The sequence below is a fragment of the Trachurus trachurus genome (genome assembly GCF_905171665.1).
Source record: "Trachurus trachurus genome assembly, chromosome: 6".
In the NCBI taxonomy this organism is placed as follows: Eukaryota; Metazoa; Chordata; class Actinopteri; order Carangiformes; family Carangidae; genus Trachurus; species Trachurus trachurus.
The window spans coordinates 1,330,163-1,357,423 of NC_139897.1; the positions used below are offsets into that span (position 1 = coordinate 1,330,163).

At 41.6% G+C, this 27,261-nt stretch overlaps 1 protein-coding gene across 1 annotated transcript; it reads left to right on the forward strand.

Annotated features, from left to right (window-relative positions):
- Positions 1-27,022, forward strand: camk1db (calcium/calmodulin-dependent protein kinase 1Db). Its single transcript, XM_083974493.1, has 11 exons — positions 1-378; positions 11,656-11,787; positions 13,001-13,075; positions 16,747-16,885; positions 17,923-18,049; positions 18,318-18,393; positions 19,451-19,563; positions 21,932-22,010; positions 23,175-23,262; positions 23,430-23,592; positions 25,178-27,022. Exons 1-11 carry the CDS (start codon positions 284-286, stop codon positions 25,327-25,329), a joined length of 1,239 nt encoding a protein of 412 aa, XP_083830619.1. The 5' UTR covers positions 1-283; the 3' UTR covers positions 25,330-27,022.
- Positions 27,023-27,261: the final 239 nt, after the last annotated feature.

Below are 27,261 nucleotides of genomic sequence, written 5' to 3' on the forward strand. Positions count from 1 at the left end.
GTCAAATAACCTCTCGGGGGTAGGACATACCTACCTCCCCTCCTTCAGCTCGCCTGGCTGCGCGCAACGGGCTGAGGAAGCAACACAGTCCGCGCCGACACACAGCCAGGAAGCCTTTGCTTGGCGAAACACAGAAGTGCACTACTTTTCTTTTCTTGTCCTCTTTTTTTCCTTTCTTCTTTTTTCTCTTTTTTTTCCCTCGGGGGGCTGGATGAGACGTCTGTGGTGATCCTCCAGCAGCGTCTCTCTTCCTCTCCTGCCCCCACCACCTCCCCGCTGCGAAATGGCGAAAGAAAACGGCGAGTCCAGCGATGGATCTTGGAAAAAGCACGTCGATGACATCAAGAAGATATTTGACTTCAAGGAAGTCCTTGGGACGTGAGTAACCAGATAACGCAGCCCCCTTTTGCGGGCGACTACAAACTTTGTGTCCACTTGTGTAAATAATTAGCGGCAGATCATAGACAACAATGACACATTGTGCAGTTGAACGGAAACCAGCGGCAGACTGACAGCTGTTGAATATTTTCTTGAAGTAGGTTCTGATTGTCTGTCGACGGCGACACACACACAGAGACACAGAGACACACACAGGGCCTGGTAAACTTAGTGCGTGCTGAAAACCCAATCAGGACCATCACCAGTTTTAATTGGCCTGATGATGATGATGATAATAATGATGTGTCACACAATTTAACTGAGAAACTAGTGCAGCCCGTGTCTGCTCTCCTCACTCATCAGATCAGATCACATCAGATCAGATCAGATCAGATCAGATCAGGGCTGAAGAAGCTGTGTACAGGCAGCCATTTGTTTGGGGAAACAAGTCTGACAAATACAACAGGGATTGCATACAAAGATGATGAAATCATGCTACCAATATGATGAGAGGACCATCTGGGATGACTCTATGTTGCTCCTTGTGCTTCATCTCCTCAAACAAGGTGGAGGCAGATTATAGTTGTGGAAACACTGTGTCTGAGGGTTTAGGGATTCATCTAGGCTACACACTTTTTTCCTTCTACAACAGTATGGAGAGCTGTTGTGTGGTTCTTGTTCTTGTAGTTCGGGGATCACTTGGGTTGAAGTCGCCCTCTCGCCCTTGAACCACTGAGGAGCCAAATTCCAGAGTTTATTTTTGGTCCACTGTTAGTGCTGCTTCACTTCATGTCTCGTCTCTTCTTTGAATGAGTTGTGGTGCAGAGAAAGAGCCCGAGTGCCCTCCTTCCCTCCCCACCCCCACCCCCTTCCCCTTCGTAGAGAAGACCCCAGCCTGCTGAGGAGCACTGATCTGGAGTCAGCCCCGTTGTGATAGACTGTGTGTGTGAGGTGGTTTCACACATTTAATGAGTGTATTTTCTCATTTCTCGGCTTTGCTCTTTGTCCCCTCAAGTCACGTCCCCTCCTCTTTGGACTGAGAGTCATTTAATGTGCTGATGTTTGTGTTGGGGATTCTGGGAAGGCCCGTGTCTCCCTTGGGGAATTTTTTTCCCCCTGTTTTGTTTGTTTTTTATTTAAAAAATTGACTTCGGAAACTGATGTCAGGCAGAGCAGAAGAAATGGCCTCCAGTCACTGCCATTGTAGCTAAACTGGGAAGGAGGTCATTCATAAACTATAAGACAAGACTCATTGTGGTTTGCTGCTGTAAGATAAGTAACCTCACTATGTGCAAATGTAGAATAATCTGCAACTTTCTTGTCTCTCCTCTTTCCTCTCCATCTTCTCACTGTGCGAAACCCGGCGTGACCGCAGACCTGTTCCTCCTGAGCGCCGGCGTCACAAAATTCTCAAACAGATGGGTGATTCACAAAGTGCACCTCAGCCGTGGCACTAAACAGTCAGACGCTCCTACCTGGAGGCAGTTTTGATTTCCCCAAAGCCTTCATTTATGTGTGAAGAGGCTCTGAATAACAACAGTGAATCATCGTGATTTGCTGTCCACACAATGGCCAGGTTGGAGGAAGACGGATCCCTCGCCCACAACCCCCGACGCACACAGTCCCCGCAGAGGCCCTTATGTTACATATTGTGCTGCATGTAGGCTATACTCGTCCTGATTGACTTTCAGTAAGCCCCATTTACCAGTTCCTGTGCATCTTAATCGGGGAGTGCCTCGTCGCTGCAGAGCGGGGTTCACAACAGGCCACCTAGAGCAGAAAAGCCCAGCAGCCCTGCAGCTTTACCTGGATTAAAAATGGATGAGAAGGACTGTTGGTCAGAGGAAGACACACAGATTATCCTCTTCCTCCTCCTCCTCCTCCTGCTCTAACTTTTAACTGTAGAGTCCTCGTCAGGTTTCTCCATCAGTGTCCTAGAGGGATCATCCCTCTGCAGTGGAAACTCACTCAGTACATTTTACAGTTTCAAAGATATTTCCACTTTATATTCATTCATACCTCTGCTCTATTACACTGCAGAGGTAAATGCTCCAGATCTGACATCAGTGAATTTATCAGAGGCATGATTTTATTCATTGCTTTGACCTAGTAAGCTTCTTTGATGAGATATGATACATTTAATGTGGACTATCCACTTCAGTTCAAAGTGACTTCATCTCCATCGCCTATACATGAGTCAGTATAAATCTACCTGGCTCTATTCTGCTGCATATCCAGTAATAGTCAGACAGTTGTCAGACTAGTGAGGACTAGTCAGACCGATGTATTGCAAACTGATGGATAAGAGGAGAAACGTCTTCCCGGACAAATACAAGTCCAGCTGCCTTCGATTCAATTTGTTGCCTAGAGAGATAACGATGACCTGGATGAATGAGAATCCATAGACATATCCAGTATAGGTTAATGCGTTTTCCATTATATTTTATACCTTAAGTCCATTTGCCTATGCACACTTTGATTTTGATATTCCTGTATTTTGACACCACTGACCTCTGAACAGCCACAAATCTGGGTTTTTCGGGTCACTCTTGTTGCTAAGTGAGATCCACATTTTGATATGTGTCGTTCTGAAAAGTTTGCGTGAATTGATTTAAAAACGTGAACATCAATGTGACTGTTTTACAAAGGGAAGTAGATGGTGTGTCAGCAGCAGCAGCCCCGCAGCGCTGTTGGCATGACCGTCATCATGACCTATCAGACATTAGCAGGAGTTGGTGGCGGAGAGCCCGCAGAGGTTTCACTAATGCTTTGGCCACACGTCTTCCCTCTGTGCTTTCTTGCTTTAGATGTTGCGAGCTAATGAGATCATCGCCGCCGAAGCCCGTCCTCCTTCCCACACCCCGCCGCTTGTCTTGCGGCTAATTTCAGACCCGTAAGCTGCTGATACTCTGCCGAAGCAAATTAACTAACCTGACCACAAGTTCCTTCAGAGATCCCAGTGGGCAAAGGTCTGTAAATGTGATGTCACTCACAGTTGCGGTGATTTGTCTTATACTATTTCTAACAACATGATAGAGGTCAAGGATGCACTCAACTATAGCTGCCAAAACTGGGTAGCCTACCACCTTCCATTATCTCAGATCTAAAATCTTTATATTAATTTGTAAGGTAACATTTGGTGAGGGGTTAAAAGCAGTAAGGACATAGAATTGTATTAGAAACAGATGATGATTAGTTAATGTGGAACAAAACTATGCTCGAAAAGGTCAGTAATGTTGTGGAAACTGGTTAAAATATCATATATTGTGGTCAGTTCATAGAACAAGAAGCTGAAGAGATGGATAAAGACAGAAAAGGTTTGAGCTCATTCAGAAAAAGTCTTGAGCATGAACTCAAACAGAGGGATTGTGGGATGGGAAACCCAAAAAAAGAGCTGACAGATGATAAAATGCTCTGAGCTCATGATGAGGTGACTATAGAGTCAAGTTGATTAAATTGTAAAAAGCTTTCTAAACTCTCTAATTTCACTATCCGCCCTAAAAAAAAAAAAAATCCTGCATGCTTCTGGTAAATAACTTACTTTGTCCTTTTTTAAATATAGTGGCTTAAAAGCAGTCCAAAAATGATGCTTTCCAATTTGATCCTTTCTAAGTGCTTTGTCGTGTACTGTAGTTTCAGAATCGCACTCTGTGAGATTAAAGTGCCAAAGTCGTCCTCTGTCGGCTCCCACTGCAGGGCCAAACAGGGACGAGCAGCAGCTGACTCACTCATGTCACTGTTTTACCCCATAAAGCCACAACCTTTATCATCTTCCCTCTGCCAACTAAGAGAAAAACTAACCTTTTCTCAGTTTGATACTAATGAGCGACGAGGCCAGTGTTACCCGTTGGTCCGTGTTGTGTTTGCTGTAGCCTGCATGCATGCATTGATCATTCTCTGAAACACAGCTCGTGTAGGGACTAGTGGGGTCCTTGAAAGCAGTGAAATGGCAGCTAGGCAACTGGGATGTTGGAAGTCCTTGGTTGCTCTCTGTGAAGAAGACACTAGCTACCACTGCCCACCAGCAGCAGCAGCAGCAGCAGCACCACTGTCCTCCAGCTCAGTTCAATGTGGGAGGACATACTTTGTCATGGACTGCAGCGATGGAGAGTGAAACAAAGATAATGCGTAGTTTGTTGTGTGCGTAGTAATTTCCTGAATTTCCATTTGTATTCATGCTGCCCTTGGCTCAGTGAAAGCCAACAGAGCCGGCGCGTAAAGCAATAGAGCGTTGAAGTATACCAGACTACCCAGTATCAGCAGTTATCACCCTGGTAAAATAATCCAGCCTCTCTCTGACAGGCCGGTTGGTGGCTTCACACGGGTTACTGCCAACACTTCCCTCCAGTGTTGGATCATTATTTCTTTTTAGTTGTTTATGAGTGACACATTAGCTCTTATCAGCCTGTGAACTCTCCGTCGTTCCCTGTTTGATCAACAACACAACGTGCACATTTCCGGAAACTAGCCTCCAGTCCTCTGTGTGTGTGTGTGTGTCTGTACGAATACAAATACGAATTACTTTATAAATCCCCAAAGGGAAATTCATCTGTCTGTCAGCTCATCTTCCATTTGCAGAAGAATTTAAAAAAGTCTGATGGCAGTGAGTCGGTATAAAAGATCTTCTGTATCCTGTGTGTTGGTGTTTAATGGTTTCCAGCGTCAGTCATTGGGGATGTGAGAGCGGCTGAATTTCATTCCAGTCATATTATTGGAGTTCATTTAACTCTGCAGCCAAAGATCAATGCTGTTTACCATGTGGAAGGACAGACGTCCAGAGCAGGGAACCATTGTGTAGAGAGAGAGGGAGAGAGGGAGGGAGGGAGAGATGGAGAGAGTGAGAGAGATGTGGAAAGAAGTACTGTACTTCCAGTTCATGCTGCTCTCATATTGCTAAATGCCAGAGGAATCATAGTTTTTACTCCACTGCATTTATTTGATATATTCATGAGGCTGCAATAACAGTTATTTTTGTTGTCAATTGAACTTTTATTTTTTAGTGTAATGGTTTGGTCTCTAAAATGTCAGTAAAAGATAAAAGAAAATGGTCACCTCGGTCTCTCTGAAGAACAAGATGTTCTCTTTGAATTGTTAATTTTGTCCAAACCCTCAAAAAAGTAAAAAAAGAAAACCCAAAAACAATATGTATCAACATTACTAAGAGTCTAGAGGCTTGTGTCTCTGAGGCAGTATGATGTTCACCATGTTCAAGACCGCAGCTTTAGTATGTTAGCATAGTAGTGTTTGGTAAGTGCAACTGAGGTTGATGGGAAGGGGTCATTCCTATGTTCCCACAGCCTTATGTTCCCACATTTCTAACTTTTGTTGTCACTGAAAATTAGGCCCTATGTTCCCACAGCCCTTTGGTCCCACTATTGGTTGGGTTTAGGCAATGAAGAAAAGAGTTGGTTAAGTTTAGTAAAAAGACCAGGTAGAGGCTAGACAGGCCAGATAGTAGAGTCCAGATAGGTAGAGAGAGTCCAGTGGGAACATAGGGCCTAATTTTGAGAAAAATCTTAGAACTGTGGGAACATAGGGCTGTGGGAACATAAGGCTGTGGGAACATAGGCATGGACCCGATGCCGAATGGCATTAGTTTTGCAAGTTAGTCATGAATGAAAAAGAAACTGAACCACAAATGTCACTGAAGTCAGTAGAAAGTCTGTAGGGCCAACCGAGTGGTGGACCAACAAAATGCTTAAAAGGTTAATTGATTATCATATTAGTTACCAGTCGATTAATTGGATGAATAGTTTTAGCTCAATACTTAACAGATTAAGATTTAACTATTCAAATGGCATTGTCTTAGAAAATAGCACGATTTAAGTGTCTAATTAGTTTGACCAGCTAAAACTTTAGAAGACTGCTTAATTTTTAATGTGCCAGTCACAGTATTTCAATAATGTGATTAGCAGTATAATAATATTACACAGACAGAAGACGTTCTTTCTGCATCATGATGATACTTTTTACTTCACATTTTGTACCTTTTGCAGATAATATTTGCATAGTTTGTACAGAATTTTGAATAGAGACCTTTTTTGTAATGGAGTCTGGAGCTTCACTGATAGATTGGTGCATGCCAGCTTATTGTAGATATATTGGCCATGCTGTACTGTATGTCAGCTATTAATAAAGAAGAAATTCAGAATAGAAATCATCAAATACTGAGGTAATCGACTGTTACGTTGTTACGCGTTTCCACCTGAGACAAAGAAGCATACCTCTATAGATAGTGGTATTAGCCTCAACCAACCAGGTTACAGTGGTTTTGGTATGATCCAGATCATGATGAGAATCAGTTTAGTTAGGAAAAAAAAACATTCACATAGTTTGTCTGGCTGACACTATAGTTTAAAAACTCTGAGTCGACAGAGTAGCATATCACAGCAGAGCAGATGGTGGTGTGAAGGCTGTTAAAAATAAGCATTTTGTGTAACTGCAAAATGATCTGCAGCCAATACAACTTTTATTACCAAATGTGACGAAACTTAGCTCAAATGTGTAAAACTGTTCCCAGGACGTTTCGAAAGTAATTGGTCAAATGAGTGAATGTAAGTCCCAGTTGGCTCCAGTTAACTTTGATTAACTGTAGCCTATGTATGAGATTTCCTGGCTTCCCTTCAAAGCATCGTATCATCCATCAGATTTCTGGCTTAAGCCGTCGTTGCACCGTTGGAGCGTCGTCGACTTTGGACGCAGACTTTTCTACCTGGATTATCAAGTTCTGACTTCTCCATCCCATACGTTGCATAACGAGCCGCTGTAATGCATCTTACACAAGATGATTCAGTGTGATTACTCAGCAGCACCACAAAACATGCACCGCCTGTGAATGTCAATAAGCCAGCCTCAGTCCTAGACACCACCCCACCCCCTCTCCTGCTCTCCTCCATCAAGAGTGCCCTGCATTTTTATAATCGCCACTGATGAGCGGCTGAGGTCGAGGGGGGGGGGGCAGAACAACTTTCCTGGATGAAAAATTTGAAACAAGGCCTCAGTTTGCATCTGTAGCATCAGTGGCTGTTTTCACACGTCGGTTAACTGGTTTGGCTATGGTGCACACAGTGTGGTGGTGTTGTGTGACTGCAGCTGACACACACAGACACCCATGGAGCTTCAGGGAATGACTTTAAATGATCAACTACCATAATTGAACCAAGTGGGGAAACATTTTGGGTTAGGGGTTTATTTGGTGTTAATAGATTGAGATGTTAATGCCTCAGTGAAGGGTCCAGTTCAGATGGAGATTTGTCTCATTATTTAATGCTGCCCCAGGTCACATCAGGGATTATTGGAGGGATGGATTTGATACGCTGGATGTCACACAGGTCGATCCCTTATGCCACCGAACATAACTTTTAATTTCAGGTAATCTACAAATTACATTTCTGATTAACCAACAATTCACTGACACATTCAGACATTAAAACATCTTCCATTTACTGCAGTATAGTAAATCCTCACTTTTAAAAAGCTCGAACTACCAAATGTTCAGCATCTACGCTTCAGAATTGGCTGAAATAAATATCAAAGTCGACTGACTAATCATTTCAGCTGTAGAGTGTGTATGTACGTGCGGATGCGGCACGTGGGCGGGAGCATCACCATATGCATGTCTCCAGCAGACATTGCACCCTTTCTTTTCTGTGAATTGTGAATTAATAGACTGAATGCTTTGAGAGCTTGCAGCACAGTTTGTCATGGCTCATGCACTGACAGAGCAAGGGAAGTCACAGGCTTGGATTCTGTCATGTTGTCATTCACAGGAAGTGATGTTGCTGCTTGTCAATGTGGTGAGCGGGGGGGGGGGGGGGGGGGGGGGGGGGCGTAAGAAATGGTGCTATACGCTCAAACCAACCTCTCTGTCAGTTCACAGGTTTCCTGTGGTTTTCATCAGCGTGTGTCTCCTGCTGCAGAAAGCACAAAGCATGCTCTGAAAAAAAACAAAAAACGTGCAAGAGCATTGTTTGACAGGCTCATCGTGCCGGTGGAGGAATCTTGTTCTTAATGTCCACACAGCTGTAATTAGGGATGTCACGATTACTTGTTATCACAATTAATAGCGGTATTAAACGCCACAATTAATTAATTAATCGTAAAGATTCCTAAATACTGTCACTTTCCAAAATAGATTATGTAGGAAACACGGAGGCAGATGTGCACCAAAGTAAATGTAAATGTAAGAAATACTGGTCCATTGACCTAACGTAACATACAAGTGGTAGGAATATAAATGTTAGCGTGTCATTTGTGATAAAAACAAACAAACAAACAATTAAAATAAACTTAAAGGGATAGTTCAACATTTGGCAAACTGGCCCATTGCCATAATCGCTATAGTCATAGCAGTAAGTTCGTTACCTTTAATTGTCGGTGCAAGCTATTTTTAGAACAGCGGAGCAGAGCCGTGAGCTGCTCAGAGCTATGCTACGGAGGCTCATGGGATTTTTTGGTTTCCCTCATCAAACTCATCAAATACACAATCCAACAACTCCAAACCGCTCTGGTGGACAAGTTGTGACCTGCACATTCACCACGCTATGAGATAATAATGGAACGTTAGGAAACAGAGCCGTTTTAAAGGGAAATTCATGCAAAACCGCTGATGCGCGTAGCGTTCACGGACAGTTTTTCAGCAAGAAGTCTCTGTATTTACCTTGAAAATGGCTATGACGGCTATGACTATAGCGATTATGGCAATGGGCCAATTTGCCAAAATGTTGAACTATCCCTTTAAACATTTGGTATAGATGACAATTAATGATTTGAATATGTAAACACTTCCCCTGGAGGATTAATACTTGGTTATATATTAACAGTAGCTACTTCAAATATTTAGTGTAAATAATTATTCATGTGATTCTATTTTGACTGTATTTGATTTTACACTTTCATATGTTGTGAAATTAATTAATGCATAATAATCGTGATAATCGCAATACCGTGATTATTTCTCTGACAATAATCGTACAAAGAAAATCTATAATCGTGACATCCCTATGCTGTAATAGTTGGTCGCATGCACTGAATAGAAAAATGATGCTCATTGTCCTCACGGCAACAGCTGCGGTAGGAGGGGGAGTGTGCGTGCGTGTATGTGTGTGTGCTGTAACAAGCAAGCAAGTAATGCACCAACTCTCTTACACAAGCCCTTGAATTTACACGACATTGTCCCACATGCCAGAATGAGGTCAAAGTCAGAAGGGCGTATGCTCCGAGCCCCTCTCACTTGTGTTTGTTTGCTGTGTGTCTTCCACCTCATCAGTCCCAGGGCCAGGCTTTGCCACCAGGTAGTGTGTTGTTAGGTGCACAGCCTGTGTTTGTGTGTGTCGTGGCTCTGGCTGACCCTCCCCCTCTCCCCTGCCTCTCTCCCTGTGTCGTGGTGGAGTGAGGGATTAGCGTGGATTTGATGGCCAACGGTGGGACTTAGTGCAGCAAGCAGCGCCGAGTTTAGAGCCTGTCGGGTGGAACTGATCACACTTTGAGAATATAATGGAGCTTTAGGTGCCGGGCCGTCTCGCTGTTTGTGAAGGCGGTGAATCGCATCAGGTGTACTTTTTGTATACCTGATGATGACGATCCAACAGGAGGATGAGACAGATGATAATGAACATTGTATTATAGATTTATTTCATTTCATAACCTTAAACTCAGAGATATATTGAGGAGTAACCTCATTTACAATATAGCCGAGATGAAACACACAACATATAAGGACAGAAGACACAAACATTGAAGCATGACGGAATACTGGAAGTTAAAGGTGACGAGGATAAATTGAAACATAAGTTTCAATTGAGGCTTATTTTACCTAAAATAAGATGTAGTTATGGTTTTAAATTGTCCTATTGATAAAAGTGAGGTAAGTTTCAAATGATTTTGCAGAGTGTTCCAGGTTGTAGGTAAGAGCAGGGCCGTTGTATAGGGGAGAAAGGTGATGATAATTCTTGGGGCCCAGCGCCCAGTAGGGCCCACAAAAAACCCCAGTAGTCTAATCTTTGTATGACTGATTTATTCTGCATAAGACCCTGACTGATACTCATAGTAATGCTGCATTAGCATCAAAACAAAATAAATAAAAAATGATAATACATACGTAGTCTAAGAAAGAAGGGGAAAAGTCAGGGGGCAGGGGCCCACTTTAGTATTCTTTCAGAGGGCCCAGAATTCCTAGCAACGGCCCTGGGTAAGAGAAACTGGTGTTAACAGAGGGAACCTCGAGTGTGAGCCAGTCTGTTGAGAGTGTGCGATAGAGACCTGCATTAAAAGATACTAGTGAGTTCATATAAGATGGTAAGAAACCAGTGAGAGCTTTAAAAATAAATAAAAATCCAGCGTCGATCACGCCTGGTAGATAGTGAGGGCCATCCAACTTTGGAATACAGGTCACAGTGATATATTATTATATCAGCAGCTCAGTTTGAGATTAAATGACAACGAACACATGGGGAGAGTAAACTAAGTGAAAACTCAAAATGCTTTGTGAACAGCAGAGCTGATCAAGAAGATGATGCTATATCAGTCCAGAAAGATAAAAAACAAACAAATTCAACACAACACTCTTGCTCAGATTACTATTTTTTCCTACCCAGACATGTTTGGTAAGCCTTCATCAAGTTAATCAAGGTTTATTTGAGTGCTTTAGATCACATCATCACTGGTCCAGTGACCATGACCCAAGCGGTTTCAAATCATCCATCTTTTTTTTTTTTAAGATCTTCCCATCAAACCATCCTCATGGAAGTAAAAAGGTGCCTGTGGAGGTGTGTAATGAAAAGAAGCAGGGAGGGGGAGAGAGAGAAAAAAAAAAAAGCAATCATGCCGCGTGCTCGGAGAGATTTATTAAGGTGGACAGAGTGTTGTATCATAGCAACAGATACAGATTGCTTGAGCAAATATTCCCTTAATTCAGTATTTGTTTTTAAAGGCTCTCATGTATGGAGACAGATGGGCCGAGGAAGACGCGCCATCAGCCGTCCTAAATGGCTGTTTTAAAAGTGTTTGCCATGCTTTTGGCTTCTGCACGAGCACCGAGCGTATAAGCCAACGCAGAAGGCTGCTGGCTGGGGGGGGGGGGGGGGGGGGGGGGGGGCTTTGCCAGTTCTCAGTAAATATTCACAATATGCTGTTTGTGTACTCTGGCCTGTCTGCCTCTGAGTGCCCTCTGTCTGCTCACTGACGATAGGTTTTCTGTGTCAATATTGCCTGAGCGCATATCAAGCAGGAGGACTAACATGTCCCTCTCTCTCTCTCTCTCTGTCTCTCTCTTTGCAGCGGGGCATTTTCCGAGGTGGTGATGGCTCGGGAGAAGGCCACGGGAAAGATGGTGGCAATCAAGTGCATCCCGAAGAAAGCGCTGAAGGGGAAGGAGACGAGCATCGAAAATGAAATCGCCGTGCTTAGGAAGTAGGTGTACCGCCCTGACGGAGCCACGGGGGGGGGGTTTGCAGGAGAAGAAACAGCACTTAAGAAGGGGTCACCACCACGCTGCAGCATCCTCTGGGGAGGGACAGGCTGTGTGTGTGTGTTTGTGTGTGTCTGTGTGTCTCAGCTCTGGGTAATGACTCAGAGTTGGGATGCCGGTGCCACTCACTTTATTTAACAGTCATTGTCAGGCTTAAGTGACTTCTTTGTCGAATCTCATCTACCCTCCCTTTTGGGGTTTTCGCAGTGTTCACACTCACACACACACTCACACACACACACACCTACACAGGGCAGGATAGGGTGGCGTTGACACCAGGTGACACTCCGTCCTCCTCCAGGGTCTAATGGGTAATTCCCCCGAGAAGCTCAGTCATCATCAGTCACTCTAGAAGCGGCGAGCACGCCAGTTGTTGGGTGTAGTTGCCAGGCTACAGTTGCTATCCTTTGACTTCCTTCTTCTCTTTCTCTCTCTGCCTCTCCCTCTCTCTCTCTCTCTGTGTTTCTCTCTTTCTCAGTTTTAATCTCTCATTCTGTCTTTTTCTTTTCTTTTCTCCCTCTTCTCCTCTGTGTGTTGGCCCTCAAACTGCCTCAACCTTAATGTTTTGTTCTGGACTTATCGAGAGGAAGTTGTGCAGATAGTTTCGTCCTTTGAGACTCTCCCCGCCTCCTCCTCTTCCACCCCCACCTTTTTCTTTTTCAGCCACCTGCCCTTCTGAACACGCTCTGTCATCTGCATATCTCCTTGCAGAGGCTGTTTTTTTTTTTTGTTTTTTTTATTGTACTAAAACCTTGTTGGTTGGTTGCCTGGACACAGCCTCCCAGCATCTTGATCCAGCCTATATTATCTTCTTCAGGTGCTCCTGGTGACGGGGGTTGTTGCTTCATGACTCATTGATTAGCATCCTCTAAGAATCCCCCCTCGCTCTTCATCACACACAAAAGGTTTCCTCCCTTGTGCAAATCATATGCTCTGCCAGGTTCATTTTTTTGACAAACATGGAGAAGATACACAAGTGCACACACATACACACACGCAAGCAAAGTGCTGTAACAGAAAGCAAAAGCAAAACAGGTCTGTTTCCATGTGGCAGCAGGGCTTGGTTTTTAACAAAGGAGAGGGCTAATTGCAGCTCATCGCAGCCGGCCGGTGCTGAGAGCAAACCAAAGTGAATTTTCTGTTCTCCCTCCCCAGGATAAAACATGAGAATATCGTGGCTCTTGAGGACATCTACGAAAGCTCGAACCACCTGTACCTCATAATGCAGCTGTGAGTACATCAACCCACCACTTTGTTTGTTTAGGTCAGCCCTTTGTCTCCCATTTGTCCTGCCATTTGGATAATGTGTTGCGTTTTTTTTTTGCTCGTATAAGCATCTATAATGTCCTTGAGGCATTTTTTGCTTCACCTGCTCTTCCGAATGCAGCGATGCTTGAAAAAGGTTTGTGCCACAGCCGTAATAAACATGTACATGGACTAAATTACGCTACAGATTTTATATTGGAACATTAAAAAATCATATACATGTTGGACTGAAATCTGCATTAGTCCAACAGTACCTCAAATAAATCATTTGACATTTTGAATTATGTGTTAATTTGCCCTCTTAATGATGAGAGGATTGGTACCACTCTGTGGCAGTTAGCCAAGCTTACCTTACTGTAGCATAAAGGCTGGATACAGTGGGAAGAGCAAGACTGGCTCTGTCTGAAGGAGGAATCTGCCAAAACCACTTGAGTCACATAGTTAGAGGAGGATGAGAAAAGGTACAGTCATTTCACTATCAGGATGTAAAAAATATTCTCTCCACTACTTCAAATAAAACATTTTTAATCCAGTTGCCAAGCAGCGACTTCTTTTCCCATCCAGGAGGAGAAGAAAGAAGACGTGTCGAAGGATTTATACTTTTCTTTTTTTTTTTTTTTTTTACTTTTTATTTATCTACATGAACAAAGAACATGAGATCATCATGGGTGGTACAGTTAAAATCAAAATATTCTATTACACATACATACATACGCATACATCATAGTCAAATGTCACACTATTCAAGGTGCATATTCAATCCATTTTTCCCAGCGTTCCATACACTTCTCCAACTGAAGTCTTAAAACAAAAGTAAGTCTCTCCATACAGTAAATTTCGTGAATGATCCCGTGCCACTGGATCAGTGTTGGAGGATCTGGTTATGGCTTTCCTACCACTTGCCAGAAGAATCTTCAACAAGTACCTGTCCTTATGCAAGACTGTTTTCGGAATTTTACCGAGATATAAAATAACAAAAGAAAAATCTAAATCCACCCCATTATTTTATTTATCTCAGTTGACACCTCCTTCCAAAATAACTGGATTTTCGGACAGGCCCAAAATATACTTTTCTTTTTTTATATCACAAAAATGATATTATTATTTTTTATTATTGGTAGTGGTATTAGTATTAAATTAGCTGGTTTTATAAAAAAAAATATATGATCATAATGGTGAAATATTTTAATTGTTGTCCCTTCAGGCTGCATCTGGCCAACAAAGTGTGACTCTCCATGTTGTTTTTACATTTGACAATCAAAGAGAAAAAGATCCAGTGTGTTTATCAGTGAACACAGTTTAGTGGGAGTTGCTCGGTGGATTTTGTTATCTCTTGGACAGAGCCCGGCTAGCAGTTTCCCACCGCTTCCAGTCTTTGTGCTAAGCTAACTGTCTCCCAGCCTTAGCTTCATAATCACTGAGCAGCCATGAGAGAAGAAGCATCTTCTCCTCTACTTCTAAGCCAGAAAGGACACAAGATGCTTTCCTCAAAGTTTTCCTTCATAATCTCAAAGCCTGAGCTTGAGCTTTTAGCTGGGAGGCTGTGTCACCAGTAGCAGCTATCTAGTTAAAAGTATGTGTTGTTGTTGCTGGTGGCAGCTGCCTCTCCCTGCCGGCACCGTTTGGACGTCATCGTTGTCCGAGACCCTTTTCCTCTCCACATAATTTCACAGTGTTTGTGACTAATGCACCAGCAATTTAGGCGGCGGATATCTGCCCTGTGTGCTCGTCTGAAAGGTGCATCATGTGACCTTGAAGCGTCGCTTATGAAAATGGTGATTGCTAGCCATCTGTAACAGCAGCCACATTCTCATAATTGATGCTCAGCTTAATGTGAGTCATCTATTGTACCTTCTCCTTTTGTGGTTGAAAGTAGTTGAGAAGAATGTGCGAGTGTTTATAACTGATGTACCAGAAGTCTCAGTCATCATTATGCTTTTGATCTAACACTGTATGACTGGTTTAGCAACACTGCAAACCTCGGAAAGACTATTACATTTGATCAAAACCTCCAACAGATACTAGTGGTATACCATGGTTTTATGTAGTAGTAGTAATAGGAGTAGTTTAATCGAGAAAAAAAGGTATCAGATTACTTGGAAACAGAGAATTGATGAAAAATATGCCATGGTAAAGAAGTGTGATTAATGTTTAGAGGAGATTTGAAGAAAGTCACTGTGGTAGGTTTGGACAGGGAGGCAGCAAATACAAAATCTGCTTCGATCCAGATCAGGGTAATGTTGATGCTGGGGCTGAGAACAGGTACATGTGAGCTCACTAAAACTATGCAGAGAAAATATAACAGTGGGAGCTGAACTTCATTTTAAGGTCTAGGGCAGGGGTTCTCAACTAGTCTCACTCTGGGACCCACATTTTCCCATGGTCATGAAGTCGCGACCCACTTTTATAGAATTCAAACCAAGATTTTTTTTTTAAAGCCTTTAAAAACTCATTTTGCTCTTTATTGAGCAAAGTGCATTTCAGAGCACATGAATGAAACTGAGGAGGACCATGACAACTGCATGTACGGAAGTGAATAAAAAAATATCAAACTGCACAAAATGGAGGCCAACAAAACGATATATTTGACTTCTAATGCATCTCTGCATTCAGAGCATATTCACAAAAGTGAATAAATATCAAATTGCACAAAATAAAGACCCACAAAACAAAACAAGATTCACTGCATTCAGGCCACATTAATAAGAAACTGATATCTTTGCATTCAGAGCAAATGGAGCAAATAATAAGAAACTGAGGAGGACCATTACAACTGCATGTGTTCACGTGTCTCGTGTGCCTTTCAAAATAAGTTATTTTTCAAAATAAAAGACATGTCCAACATCAGATGTGCATTAAATATTATTTACTTTTTTGACCAGCTGTCCGCGACCCATCCAGAACGGGTCTACGACCCACTTTTGGGTCCCGACCCACCAGTTGAGAACCACTGGTCTAGGGGATAACCCTAAAATGTTCCCTCACCGCTGACCTGAATGTGCCGTCTAATAAAACCTGCTTAATAATAAAATAGGTATTAAGTTTAAAATATATATACGTTTAAAATTATATAACTTGTCCTAACTTTAGAAATCATGGGGGTGGGGGTCTTCCTGTGTTACAACATGATGCCATGACTTGTGGTTTTGGTCACGGTTTCACAATTCCTACGCCTAAATGTAATAGTAAGGTGTTTCTGTTATTACGTACTAATGGAAAGCAGTAGTCAGCCAGTGAACAGGTTGTAGTCTGAATAGGTAACATACTGCAGACCAGTAAAGAAATGAAGCTATTCAAATCTGTGTCTGTATCTGTCAAGTCACCCATGAAAACTTACATTGTACTATAATCTCACAAATGGACATGTAGTACATTCACATACTGTGCTTTGCTGTGTTTTGCTTCATTATGTGAGAATACACAATATTAGTTTTGATTTTTCACTTTATTCTTTTTTTTTTTTTTTTTTTTTACTGTTTATTCAAAAGGTTCTCAAATGAATGATGAAGCACTTCATATTTGAACAGCCATATTAATCCGCCTTTTCATTATTGTTTTAATTATCATATAAATCAGATTGTGTTGTTGATTGATTGTGTGTGTGTGTGTGTGTGTGTGTGTGTGTGTGTGGACAGGGTGTCTGGAGGTGAGCTGTTTGACCGCATCGTGGAAAAGGGCTTCTACACAGAGATGGACGCCAGCCGGCTCATTCGACAGGTTTTGGATGCAGTTAACTATCTGCACTCCATGGGCATAGTGCACCGAGACCTAAAGGTACAACAGTGAATGAATGAATGAATGAATGAATGAATGAATGAATTTATTTGTTTCGGTATATATCAAGCTTATATAACCAAAAGGGTGTAGGTTGAAGCCAAAGCTTATATACCCCTACCCCTTTTACCTTAAAAGATTCTACTCATTAATACAAAAGCATCAGATCACAGACATTTGAAACTAATCAGTGCACTTACATTTCTGATCACAACAAAATAAAGAATAGTGCACAGCGCATAACCCAAAATAGTACAAAATCATTCAACTTAATTTTCCATACTGTAACGAGAAATTATATTCTTATAAAGTCTTTTAAAGCCGACTAGAGTACAGCATAATTTAATATTTTCAGGACAATTATTCCAGATGTTAACCCTCTAACAGAAAGACTTTTTTACAGTAGTTCGAGTCTTTGGTTTCTCAAATAATAGTGGTCTTCTCGGGTTATAACTGGAATCCTTCATTTTAAACAGATTCTTGCTTTGTACATGGTTTGTATTGTGTATTGTAATATAATCAACTAAGTCCCTGAATTTCAAAATGTTCAAGCGACTAAATAGTGGGTTGGTTGGCTCATTATTACTGATGATTCTTATAGCCTTTTTTTGCAATAAAAAAATAGAATTTGTATTTGTTCTGTATGTGTTTCTCCAGACCTCAATGCATTATGTCATATATGGGGCAATTAATGAATAATATAAAGTGATTAGTGAGTGTTGAGTGAGGAAAGTTTGGGCTTGGGCTTTATCAGTGTAGGACATTCACAGCTCCTCACACAATACACTGCATTTGTTGTCGAAGAGTTTAAAAAAAAAGGTTTTTGCTTCTCAACAAAGAATTACTGTTGAACTGAGAGGGGAAATCCCTGCTGTTTAACCTTTGTGAGTAAGATTATATGAGCTTTTCTGTGTGGATCACCCACAGAGGTTAGATGTCTCCACGTCCTCCACAGTGAATGTGCTGAAGCCAAAAAAATACACAAATGGAGACACACAAGCACAGACGCATAGATTGACTCTTTATTCTGTTTCCAGCCAGAGAACCTGCTCTACTTCAGCCCTCACGACGACTCCAAGATCATGATCAGCGACTTCGGCCTGTCGAAGATGGAGGGGACGGGGGACGTGATGGCCACCGCCTGTGGGACTCCAGGATACGTGGGTGAGGACGGAGGACGCCCTCTGAGCTCTGGTGGAAACTTGCTCCGAGATAATTAGATGCTCTAGTTGGATAAACATGACCTAATCTAATCTGCCAGTAGCCACAGGTTAACCTTAGCCATCTGGTGCAGGCAAACCACCAAACATCCATGTTGATCCTCTCCAGTTCTCAGTGCTGTGGCGAAGAGTGGATATCTGTTGGTATCATTTCACTACAAGAATATGAGTTTGTCTGACCATTAAAAAAATAAAACATGTCTTTGTTCCAGCCCCTGAGGTTTTAGCCCAGAAGCCGTACAGTAAAGCTGTGGACTGCTGGTCTATTGGAGTCATCGCATATATTCTGTGAGTTCTTTGAATTCAAACCTACTTATCACCAACTGAAGATTATTTTGTGTATTTGAACCCTTTTTTTAAACAGGAAACCATCGCTCAGATCAGAAACCACCAGGACACATTCTCAGGAAACCACTGAGATTTATCAAGCTTCCTGACTGAGGAGTAAAACAAAGACAGATGTAAAACAGATAACAAGATCAGAACCCACTCATTTAACAACTTTTAATCCGTAGTGCACCTGTATTAAACCTTTTTTTATCAAGCTTACTGCTGTTTAATTGACAACCAGAGTCTCGTGTATTGTATCATTTCCTGTTAACGACGATGAAGTCTGATGTTTTTAAACTCTACTACTCTAGCAATTAGCACTCTATGTAGTACGAGTTTAATTTGTGTTTTAATTAGTGTGTTACTATGCCAACGTTTGCTAATTAGCACAGGACACACAGATCGACTGATACTCAGAGGAGTGTCTTCAGTTCGCTGCTAAATAAAAAGTTTTCGATTCATCCTGTGGAAAACATAATTGATAGAAAATGATGATGCCTCCAGCTGCTGTCCTTATTCTACAGTGTCTATACAGCTTCGAGTGGAAACTGTTACACAAAGCAACTGAACTAATTAAGTAAAGTGGTGTCACTTATTAGCAAAGAGAAAATCCCTGGTCTCATTATCCATTCGTTAGGAGGGATGAATTTTAAGGTAACAAGTGGAAGAGATTTTGATGCCTTCACAGACTTCTGTCCTATTCATACCGTTTCATAAGCAGAAGCTCAAATATACAGCCTGGGTTTATGTTGCATGTCTGTGATTTGCATGTTATTTTCTCCATATCATATTAAAATGGACTGTTTTGTTTCATTTTTTTCCCTTCTTAGTCTTTATGTAGTCTCTTTAATCCCTCTGAACCGTCTCCTGTTACATGCTTATATGAAAAATCAAACTGCCAGTGAATGAGATTAGGGCCGCAGCAAATCCTGTTTAGATTTGGGTTAAAGTTTCTAACATCAGATGGATGGCGGCTCTCTTGCTGTGATGTAATCATCAGTCTTCATCTCCTCAGGCTTTGCGGTTACCCTCCTTTCTATGACGAGAACGACTCCAAGCTCTTTGAGCAGATTCTCAAGGCCGACTATGAGTTTGACGCTCCGTACTGGGACGACATCTCTGACTCCGGTGAGCTACTATACCTACTGTATCTGTCTGTGTCCTCGTTTCCTGTCAGGAAAACAATAAGCAATAAAAAGCAAAGTAATGCAAATTTAGAAATATAGATTCATTCATAATTAGATAACAAGATTCTAAATGAAATAAACCTCCAGTCAGCTCCTCTATTTCTGAACTCATCTCTTTTTTTTTATACTTATATTTTTAATTAGTTTTTATGTCAGGAATAGTCAAACATGACAATATCACAGTACATTCAAATGAGAAATAACATAGCCAGGCAATTGGATCACTTGAGGACAATCAACAAATACATTTTTTGTTCTATTCAGTTCAAACAGTATGTGTCCCTTGGAAAGTATCTGGCGGTTATACACCACATCAAACAGAGCATTAGCAAGCTCTATTTCTGAACTCATTTTATTTTTCAGCCTTTTTAAATTCTTGGTCTTGTCATTTGAATAATCTAATCCCCCTTTTTTCAACACAACATTTACAGTTTTCTAGAAATCATATCATTTGAAGAGTGAGCTAGCTTGGATGAACATATACACTACTCACAACAAGTTAGGGATGTTTGGCTTTTGGATGAAATTTCAGAATGCATCTAAAATGCACTATAACCTTTACAGGTGAATCTAATTTAACCATCTCTAAACTTTTGAATGCACATGTCCAATTGTTCGATGTTTCAGTACTTATTGAATAACATGCTGTTCTCTAACAAGGTGATTAACCACAAACATCTCAAGCACCGTCTGATTTAGTGGTTCAGTTGTAATGTTCTGGTTCAATGACAGTTTGTAGACAGTCCTCTTCTCTCTCCCCCTCCTCTCCACATCATGAGACCAAGACGACACTTTGATCAAACTGATCAAGTTATTGAGACATTGAGATTTTTGTTGTGCTATAGCCACCACTGTTGTTAGCTTTTGTTTGAGATAAAGAAATGACCACTGCATTCTACTTAAAAGGCTTTCATGATAGAATATCACTGTTTTTTTTTTATAGGGATATTCTTGTCAAATATCCCTAACTTGGAGAAAATGTTTTTATGATACATTTGTATTTAGGCAATTTGGCTTTAAATGTTTTTCTTTATTTTTGCCTTGGTTCTTTCAAGGAAACTCCAGTCAACTATGTAGCCCAACATCAAATCATTGATTTGTTTTACAATCTGTACAATCTACAGAAAAAAAACTTTGGTAACACTTTATAATAAGTACACACTATTAAGCATCAGTTAAGCATTAAATACTGAATTCATCATTTATAACACATGAATACTCTGTGGTTTTTTAAATGTGCTATATAAATAAAGTTGATTGATTGATTGATTGATTGATTGATTGATTGATTGATTGATTGATTGATTGATTGATTGATTAGTATGTAGTTTATAAACACAGTTACAAATGTTTTACTCATCATTGATAAGCACTAACTGTATTTATAAACTACCAATGAGTATTCATGAGTTATAAATGAAGAATTCAGTATTTATTAAAGGGATAGTAGCATTTTTTTTAAAGTGGGGTTGTATGATCTACAAATAGCCCCTAAGTACTTTAATTGCAGTAGAAGACTCTCTACACTCCAGCCCATAGCCCTGCCCAGAGATTTACAACATACATTGTTGTGAACGGACCCAAAGAAACGGCCTATTTTCGTGGCCTAAAAGATGTTTTACCTCAAAAACAAAAAACACAGTTCCATTGTTGTACAATTTTTTCCAGCCCCTCAAAGTGCAGGAAAAACTCAGTTTTTATTTGGACCTAACCAACTCACGTATCCCTCCGCCCAGGGTTAGCGCCCACCGATCAGCAGTAGGTTAGCTCCAAATAAAAACTGAGTTTTTCCTGCACTTTGAGGGGCTGGAAAAAATTGTATTATAGTGAACAATGGAACTGTGTTTTTTTTTTCAGGTAAAACCTCTTTTAGGCCACGAAAATAGGCCCTTTCTTTGGGTCTGTTCACAACACTGTATGTTGTAAATCTCTGGGCAGGGCTATGGGCTGGCGTTGCTAACGGGAGGAGTGCAGAGAGTCTTCTACTGCAATTAAAGTACTTAGGGGCTATTTGTAGATCATACAACCCCACTTTAAAAAAAATGCTACTATCCCTTTAATGCTTAACTAATGCTTAATAGTGTGTACTTATTATAAAGTGTTACCAAAACTTTTACTAGAAAAAAAAAGTTATCGGGACACGTTCTTTAATGGTGGACACACCATAGATGAATTTAAGAACTAAAATGACAGAATAGCAGCTCCTGTGAGATAAAACGCTACGAAAACATTTAAATGCTTGAGTGCACCAGAGTGTGGAAGATGTTCTCATTGGATGTGCTCTTGACCTTTTCCAATTGCCTTCGTAGCCAAAGACTTCATCAGCTGCCTAATGGAGAAGGACCCAGAGAAGAGATTCACATGTGACCAGTCTCTTGAGCATCCCTGGTGAGAAACTAACGCCACACGCTGCGCCACAACCAGACAATCGCAGGGAAGCACACATCTCGCTGCGATTAAACAGCAGTATGACGCAGATTGCCAGGCTTACGCATTTGTCATAGAGAGCATGTCCTCCCACTGTCATCTGTCGCCATGGCTCCGAGCCGCGAACCCACCTCTGCCTCGCCACCGCCGGCCCTCGGAGAGAAATCTGCTGAATAAATGGCTTCCAATTAGTGGCTGGCGTCCTGAAGGATCCTTGAAGAATGTGGACGCTTTAATGAACAATTAGGATGTCTTCCCAGGCCTGAGCCGGAGCTAACGAGAGCGAGCTGGCGTGGGCTGCTGTCTCCAGCTGAAGTGGCCAGTATGAATAAGTCTGTTTGCCAGTAATGGGCCTTTTGGGTCCCGGGGCAGGCGGTCCTTCTGATACAAATATACGGTTTGTGACACCGGTAACAGGTGTCATAACGGAGAGGAATGGCTTTCATTGACAAGATTTCACACAGAGATATTATGATGAATGTGACAGAGCCAGTTACAGTGTGTGAGCTCCTGCAAAAAGACATTGCTCCATCAATCACAGATGTTTTAGCAGAATGAAAATAAATGAGGGGGAGCAAATAGGAAAACAACATCAGGATGTTTTTTTTTTCCAACATACATATGAATATACAGCAATAAATAGCTTGTGCCACGCTGTGGACATTTATTTACATGATTTAAAGGTCCCATATTATGAAAAAAAGCCCACCGACTGGTAAAACTGAGCTAAAACAGGCTGTTCAGACTCAGCTCCTGTGGTGAGGTCATGACGGGAGTGAGGCCGGCCCCTCTGCGCAATAAAACGCCTACTACGTCTATTTCTATGGCTGCAGTGCACAGCAAGAAACTCCTGAGCTAAATTGATGAAATACCAACCAATTTTAAGTCATTAAGTGGTAATAATCTTTGCCGTGTACAGTAACCATGTTAGTTAAAGGTGCAGGCACAGAAACTGCCTGTTCTCAGTAGAGCTCATTTGAGCGACTTTTAGACAGCCGACATTCAGGACCACGGATCAGTTTGGGGCAATACATTTCGAATACAGTTTAGTTGGACGTCTCACAGCTGAGTGAAATTGAGTAAAAAGAGTATAAAATGGGACCTTTAATTGACTCTGATTTTCAGGATTGCCGGAGACACCGCTCTCTGCAAGAACATACACGAATCAGTCAGCCGACAGATGCGCAAAAACTTTGCCAAAAGCAAATGGAGGGTGAGTACAGGCCAGCATCTCTCTCTCTTTTTTTTTTGGCCATCATACTGTATTTTACTAAAAACAACATAACATTCACAATATTTTCTGTCCCTTTGAATTGCATATCTTTGACCGGGAATCTGTCTGTGGTTTTACACTTGTCTGTTTACACCCTGTCTTCACAGCAAGCCTTTAATGCGACAGCTGTCATCCGCCACATGAGGCGCCTGCAACTGGGCACCAGCTTTGGCAGCAGCATCCAGAGCAACAACTCGGTGTCTAACCCTCAGAGCCGAGCTCCATCCAAGAGCCAGTCGGTGGACTGCGCCCCGCTCTCCCTGAAGGACTGTGAGTGACACTTCAGACGCTCTCTGTAGATGTGGACATGTCCATCTTTTAGTGCTGCACTCATGTGAGCTCTGTTCACTCAGATGACCCCCCCCCCCACCCCCACCCCCCACATCGTGCTAATTGGCAGCCGTTTAAAAAGCTCTTGAAGTGTTGGTTTCAATTAAACAGACTTAACTGGGTTTGACATGAGCCATGTGGTCACAGTTGTTCCTGCTGGTGTTTAGCTCAGCGCAGGGTTTTTAAATAAAATAAATACATCTCAAGGAAATGCTTAAGTATTCATTTTATCACCTTACTGCAGTATTGAGTGATTGAAGTTTATCATAAGAGAATAACTTGATAATAACTGGTTCAACCTTTCCAAATGTGAACATTTTCTGCTTTTGTTTAATTATTAATTGAGAACATTTTGTTCTTCTGGTCAAACAAAACAAGCACTTCAAAGGAAATTCCCGAAATGTTCACACTTTTTGTAGACTTACTGGTGTTTAGATTAAATAAGTGATGGACGGGCAAAATTATTAGTTGATGAAGTATAAAACTATTTTATGTAGGGCCAAGCAGTCAATGATAATATAAATGGGTTAATTCCAATCTTACTTCATAGTGGTATATCACAGAACAGGCCCATAGTGTTGCACTGGTTGACATATCACAAAATGTGTATCAATCCACTGCTGAAAATAGTCCCCTAGACTAACAATTTCACAATTTACTTCTCTTTTATGAAAACTATGTTGCTGGCTGTCTGCCAATGGGCTGAGGGCAGTAAATTTGAAGCTATTTTTAGACCAGCCCGATATTGGTTTTGGTCTTTTCATAGGAATTATGAAAGATGTTTTGTATGTCCAGATGTAGGACTACCAGATTTAAAAAGTCCTGGGTTCCAGCTGCCATTGGCCTTTTAAAGGGACAACGAGGAGTTTTGGAAAAGCGAAGCGTTTTCACACTACATTTAGCCTCCGCACCGTAAAATTCTTTGACCGGTGCAAGACAGACTCATGTTTTCATTCATCAAGAATTAAAGTCAGAGGTTCAAAGACGATCACATACCGTCGTAGTTCCGACCATAAACGGCGATTCGGCGGCGTTATTCTCATGACTCGCCACAAAACCGAAAGTAAAGAAACGCTGGTCGGCTCGCCCAGCATTTCCACCACCACTAATAATAACAAAATAACCATAGAGACAAAACGATATATTTATCAAAAATGGGCCCATTAACAAGTGTGGGTAGCGGAGATTCATCCACATTAACGTGAGACTTTTTTATAACCAAATAGAAACTCCTCGTTGTCCCTTTAAGTAATGAATAATTCATATACATTTTAAGGTGGATTGCATGCACTTTGCTCACTTCACCTCCTTCTGTTTTTATTATTTATAGTTATTCTCTATCCTACTTTTTGACTGCCAATTTTTAACTGTTGTCTTATGTCATTGTTGTGTATTTTTATTATTTTGTTTTTGCTGCTGGCTGCACCACAAATTGCCCCCTGGGACAATAAAGATATCTTGAATCTTGAATCTTATAGTTATTTGTTAACAATCTCTTTGTATTTCTTCCCTTTTTGTTCCTCAGGTTCTCCAGTAGAGTCGTTGGAGTCTGCGGTTAAAGTGCACAACCAGGACTCGGATGCCCCCTCTCCTGTACAAGAGGAACCACCAGCAGTGGCTGAGCCGGCGCGGCCTCGACCCTCCACTGTTACTGTCATCCACACTGGGACTAAATGACGCCAGGTTCCGCGGGAGGTGAGCTGGGAGACCACGGAGCTTTGAGGCGGGATGAAACCATCCCATGGCCTCGTGATTCCACGTCGTTGCCCAGTTTGCCCATCCCGCGACCTCCCATCTGTTTCTGCCAACCACGGGAGGAATTTAAGGAGCATTGGCTCGGCTCCATTTACCACGGCTCAGCACGGCACCCCCCCCGCCGCTTCCCTTCCCACTGTCATACAAACCTGGAAGTACCGATGGGGGGGGAGAGGCTCAGCAGAAGTTGTTATTGTGGAGGCCATGTTCAGGCTGGATCATGGCTGTCTGGCAGACAAACAAGCAGCTGGTCTGGGAAGTGCCACACTAAAGGGAACTGATTATTGAAGCTGCTGTGGATCTGGACTGAGAGCGCCTTGAGACAGGGCGCCCCTCTGTTTGCCTTGTGTAAATATCCTGCCTGGAACTGTTGAGTGGACTCATGTTATGCAAGTGAAATATAAGCTTCAAGCTGTGGTAATTAATTGTGACATCATCTGCACTCTGAACTTCTCGTCATTAAATTTGCTGTGGTATTTGCTACAATGGCTCACAGAGTCCTAACTCCCAACAGTATGACAGTATGTGTAACCTCTTTGCTTTAAAGTGCGTGGACATGAAACATGAGCAGGATAATGTGCTTTGGTTGTGGAGTCTGATTGTGGATCGGGCCGGTGCGTTGCACTAATGTATTGGATTATTTATTTTCTTACAATATATATAATGATTTTTGTAAGAAATGTGTTGTTAAACTGGACTGAGCGGTTATTGCATTGAACGATAAAGGCACAATATCTAATAGTTGTTACTTTGTAATTGCGGTTTTATTTGATGAGTTCATTTTAATGTGACTGTGAAGTCCTTTTTGACCACAGGAGGGCAATCACATGTAGTCGCTTTGTGACCAGTTCTCAGGGATGTGCTCCAACAAGAAGCTATCCACCTCCCACCCCTCAGAAAAAGAAAAAAAAGAAACCCTCCAAAATACTGCATGTTATTCAAATGTGCCATTAGGAGAGTCTGACGGTTTTCTTTCCTTAAGTCCATCATCACTGACATGTGGGCATCATGTAACTTGCACTGAACAGATTGTTTTCCCATGAATAGACCTTAAAAAGAATGGATTTGGATTTTTTAAAAAGTGTTTATCAGTGAAGTGCACATTTATGTCTGTGGTAAAAATGTAAAATGACAACCGAATGAAACTGTATCTTAATAAGGATTGCTCCCATTGCAGAATTGTCAGATCAGTAGTGTACAGTCCAGTATAGTTGAAATATCGTGCTCTGCTTCCGCTCATGAAGTGGCTGTTCTGAAAACAGCTCACTGTCTCTCTGTGTTTAATCACTGTGCTTTCATACCAGCCTGTTGAATTTAGCAGAAAGACTCCTTCTCCTTCTCCTTCTCTCTCTTTCACACGGAGAAGAGAGGGGATCTGTCTTTGTATTTTCTCTGTGGTACCTCTATTTAATTTTTAATCACTCAACATGAATGGGAGAGAAAAAAAGACAACACTCCACCAGAACAAGTCCAATATCATGGGCTTAGCCATTGTGAATTATCTAAAAATGTTGTGGTGAATATCGACTTATGGACTTTGAGCTTCTATTTACTGTAAATACAAATCTCAACAACAGTTTGCTTGGGTCTTGAGTGTTTATTTTTGTCTTCCCTATGTTTTTCCCCCAAAAAATAATAATAAAAAAATAGTAAAAAAAGATAAGAAAAAAAAAGATAAGAAAAATATGAAGCATTTAAAAGGCGTCAGTATGCATGTATTACTGTTGCAGAACTGTTCTTTGGAGTTGTAGAAATTCATGTATTAAAAAAAGAGGCTTGTTTGCACGTGTCATCGCTTCTTTGACAGGGAGTAAATATCGTTAGTTAGGATATGCACATGTTTATTACATTAGA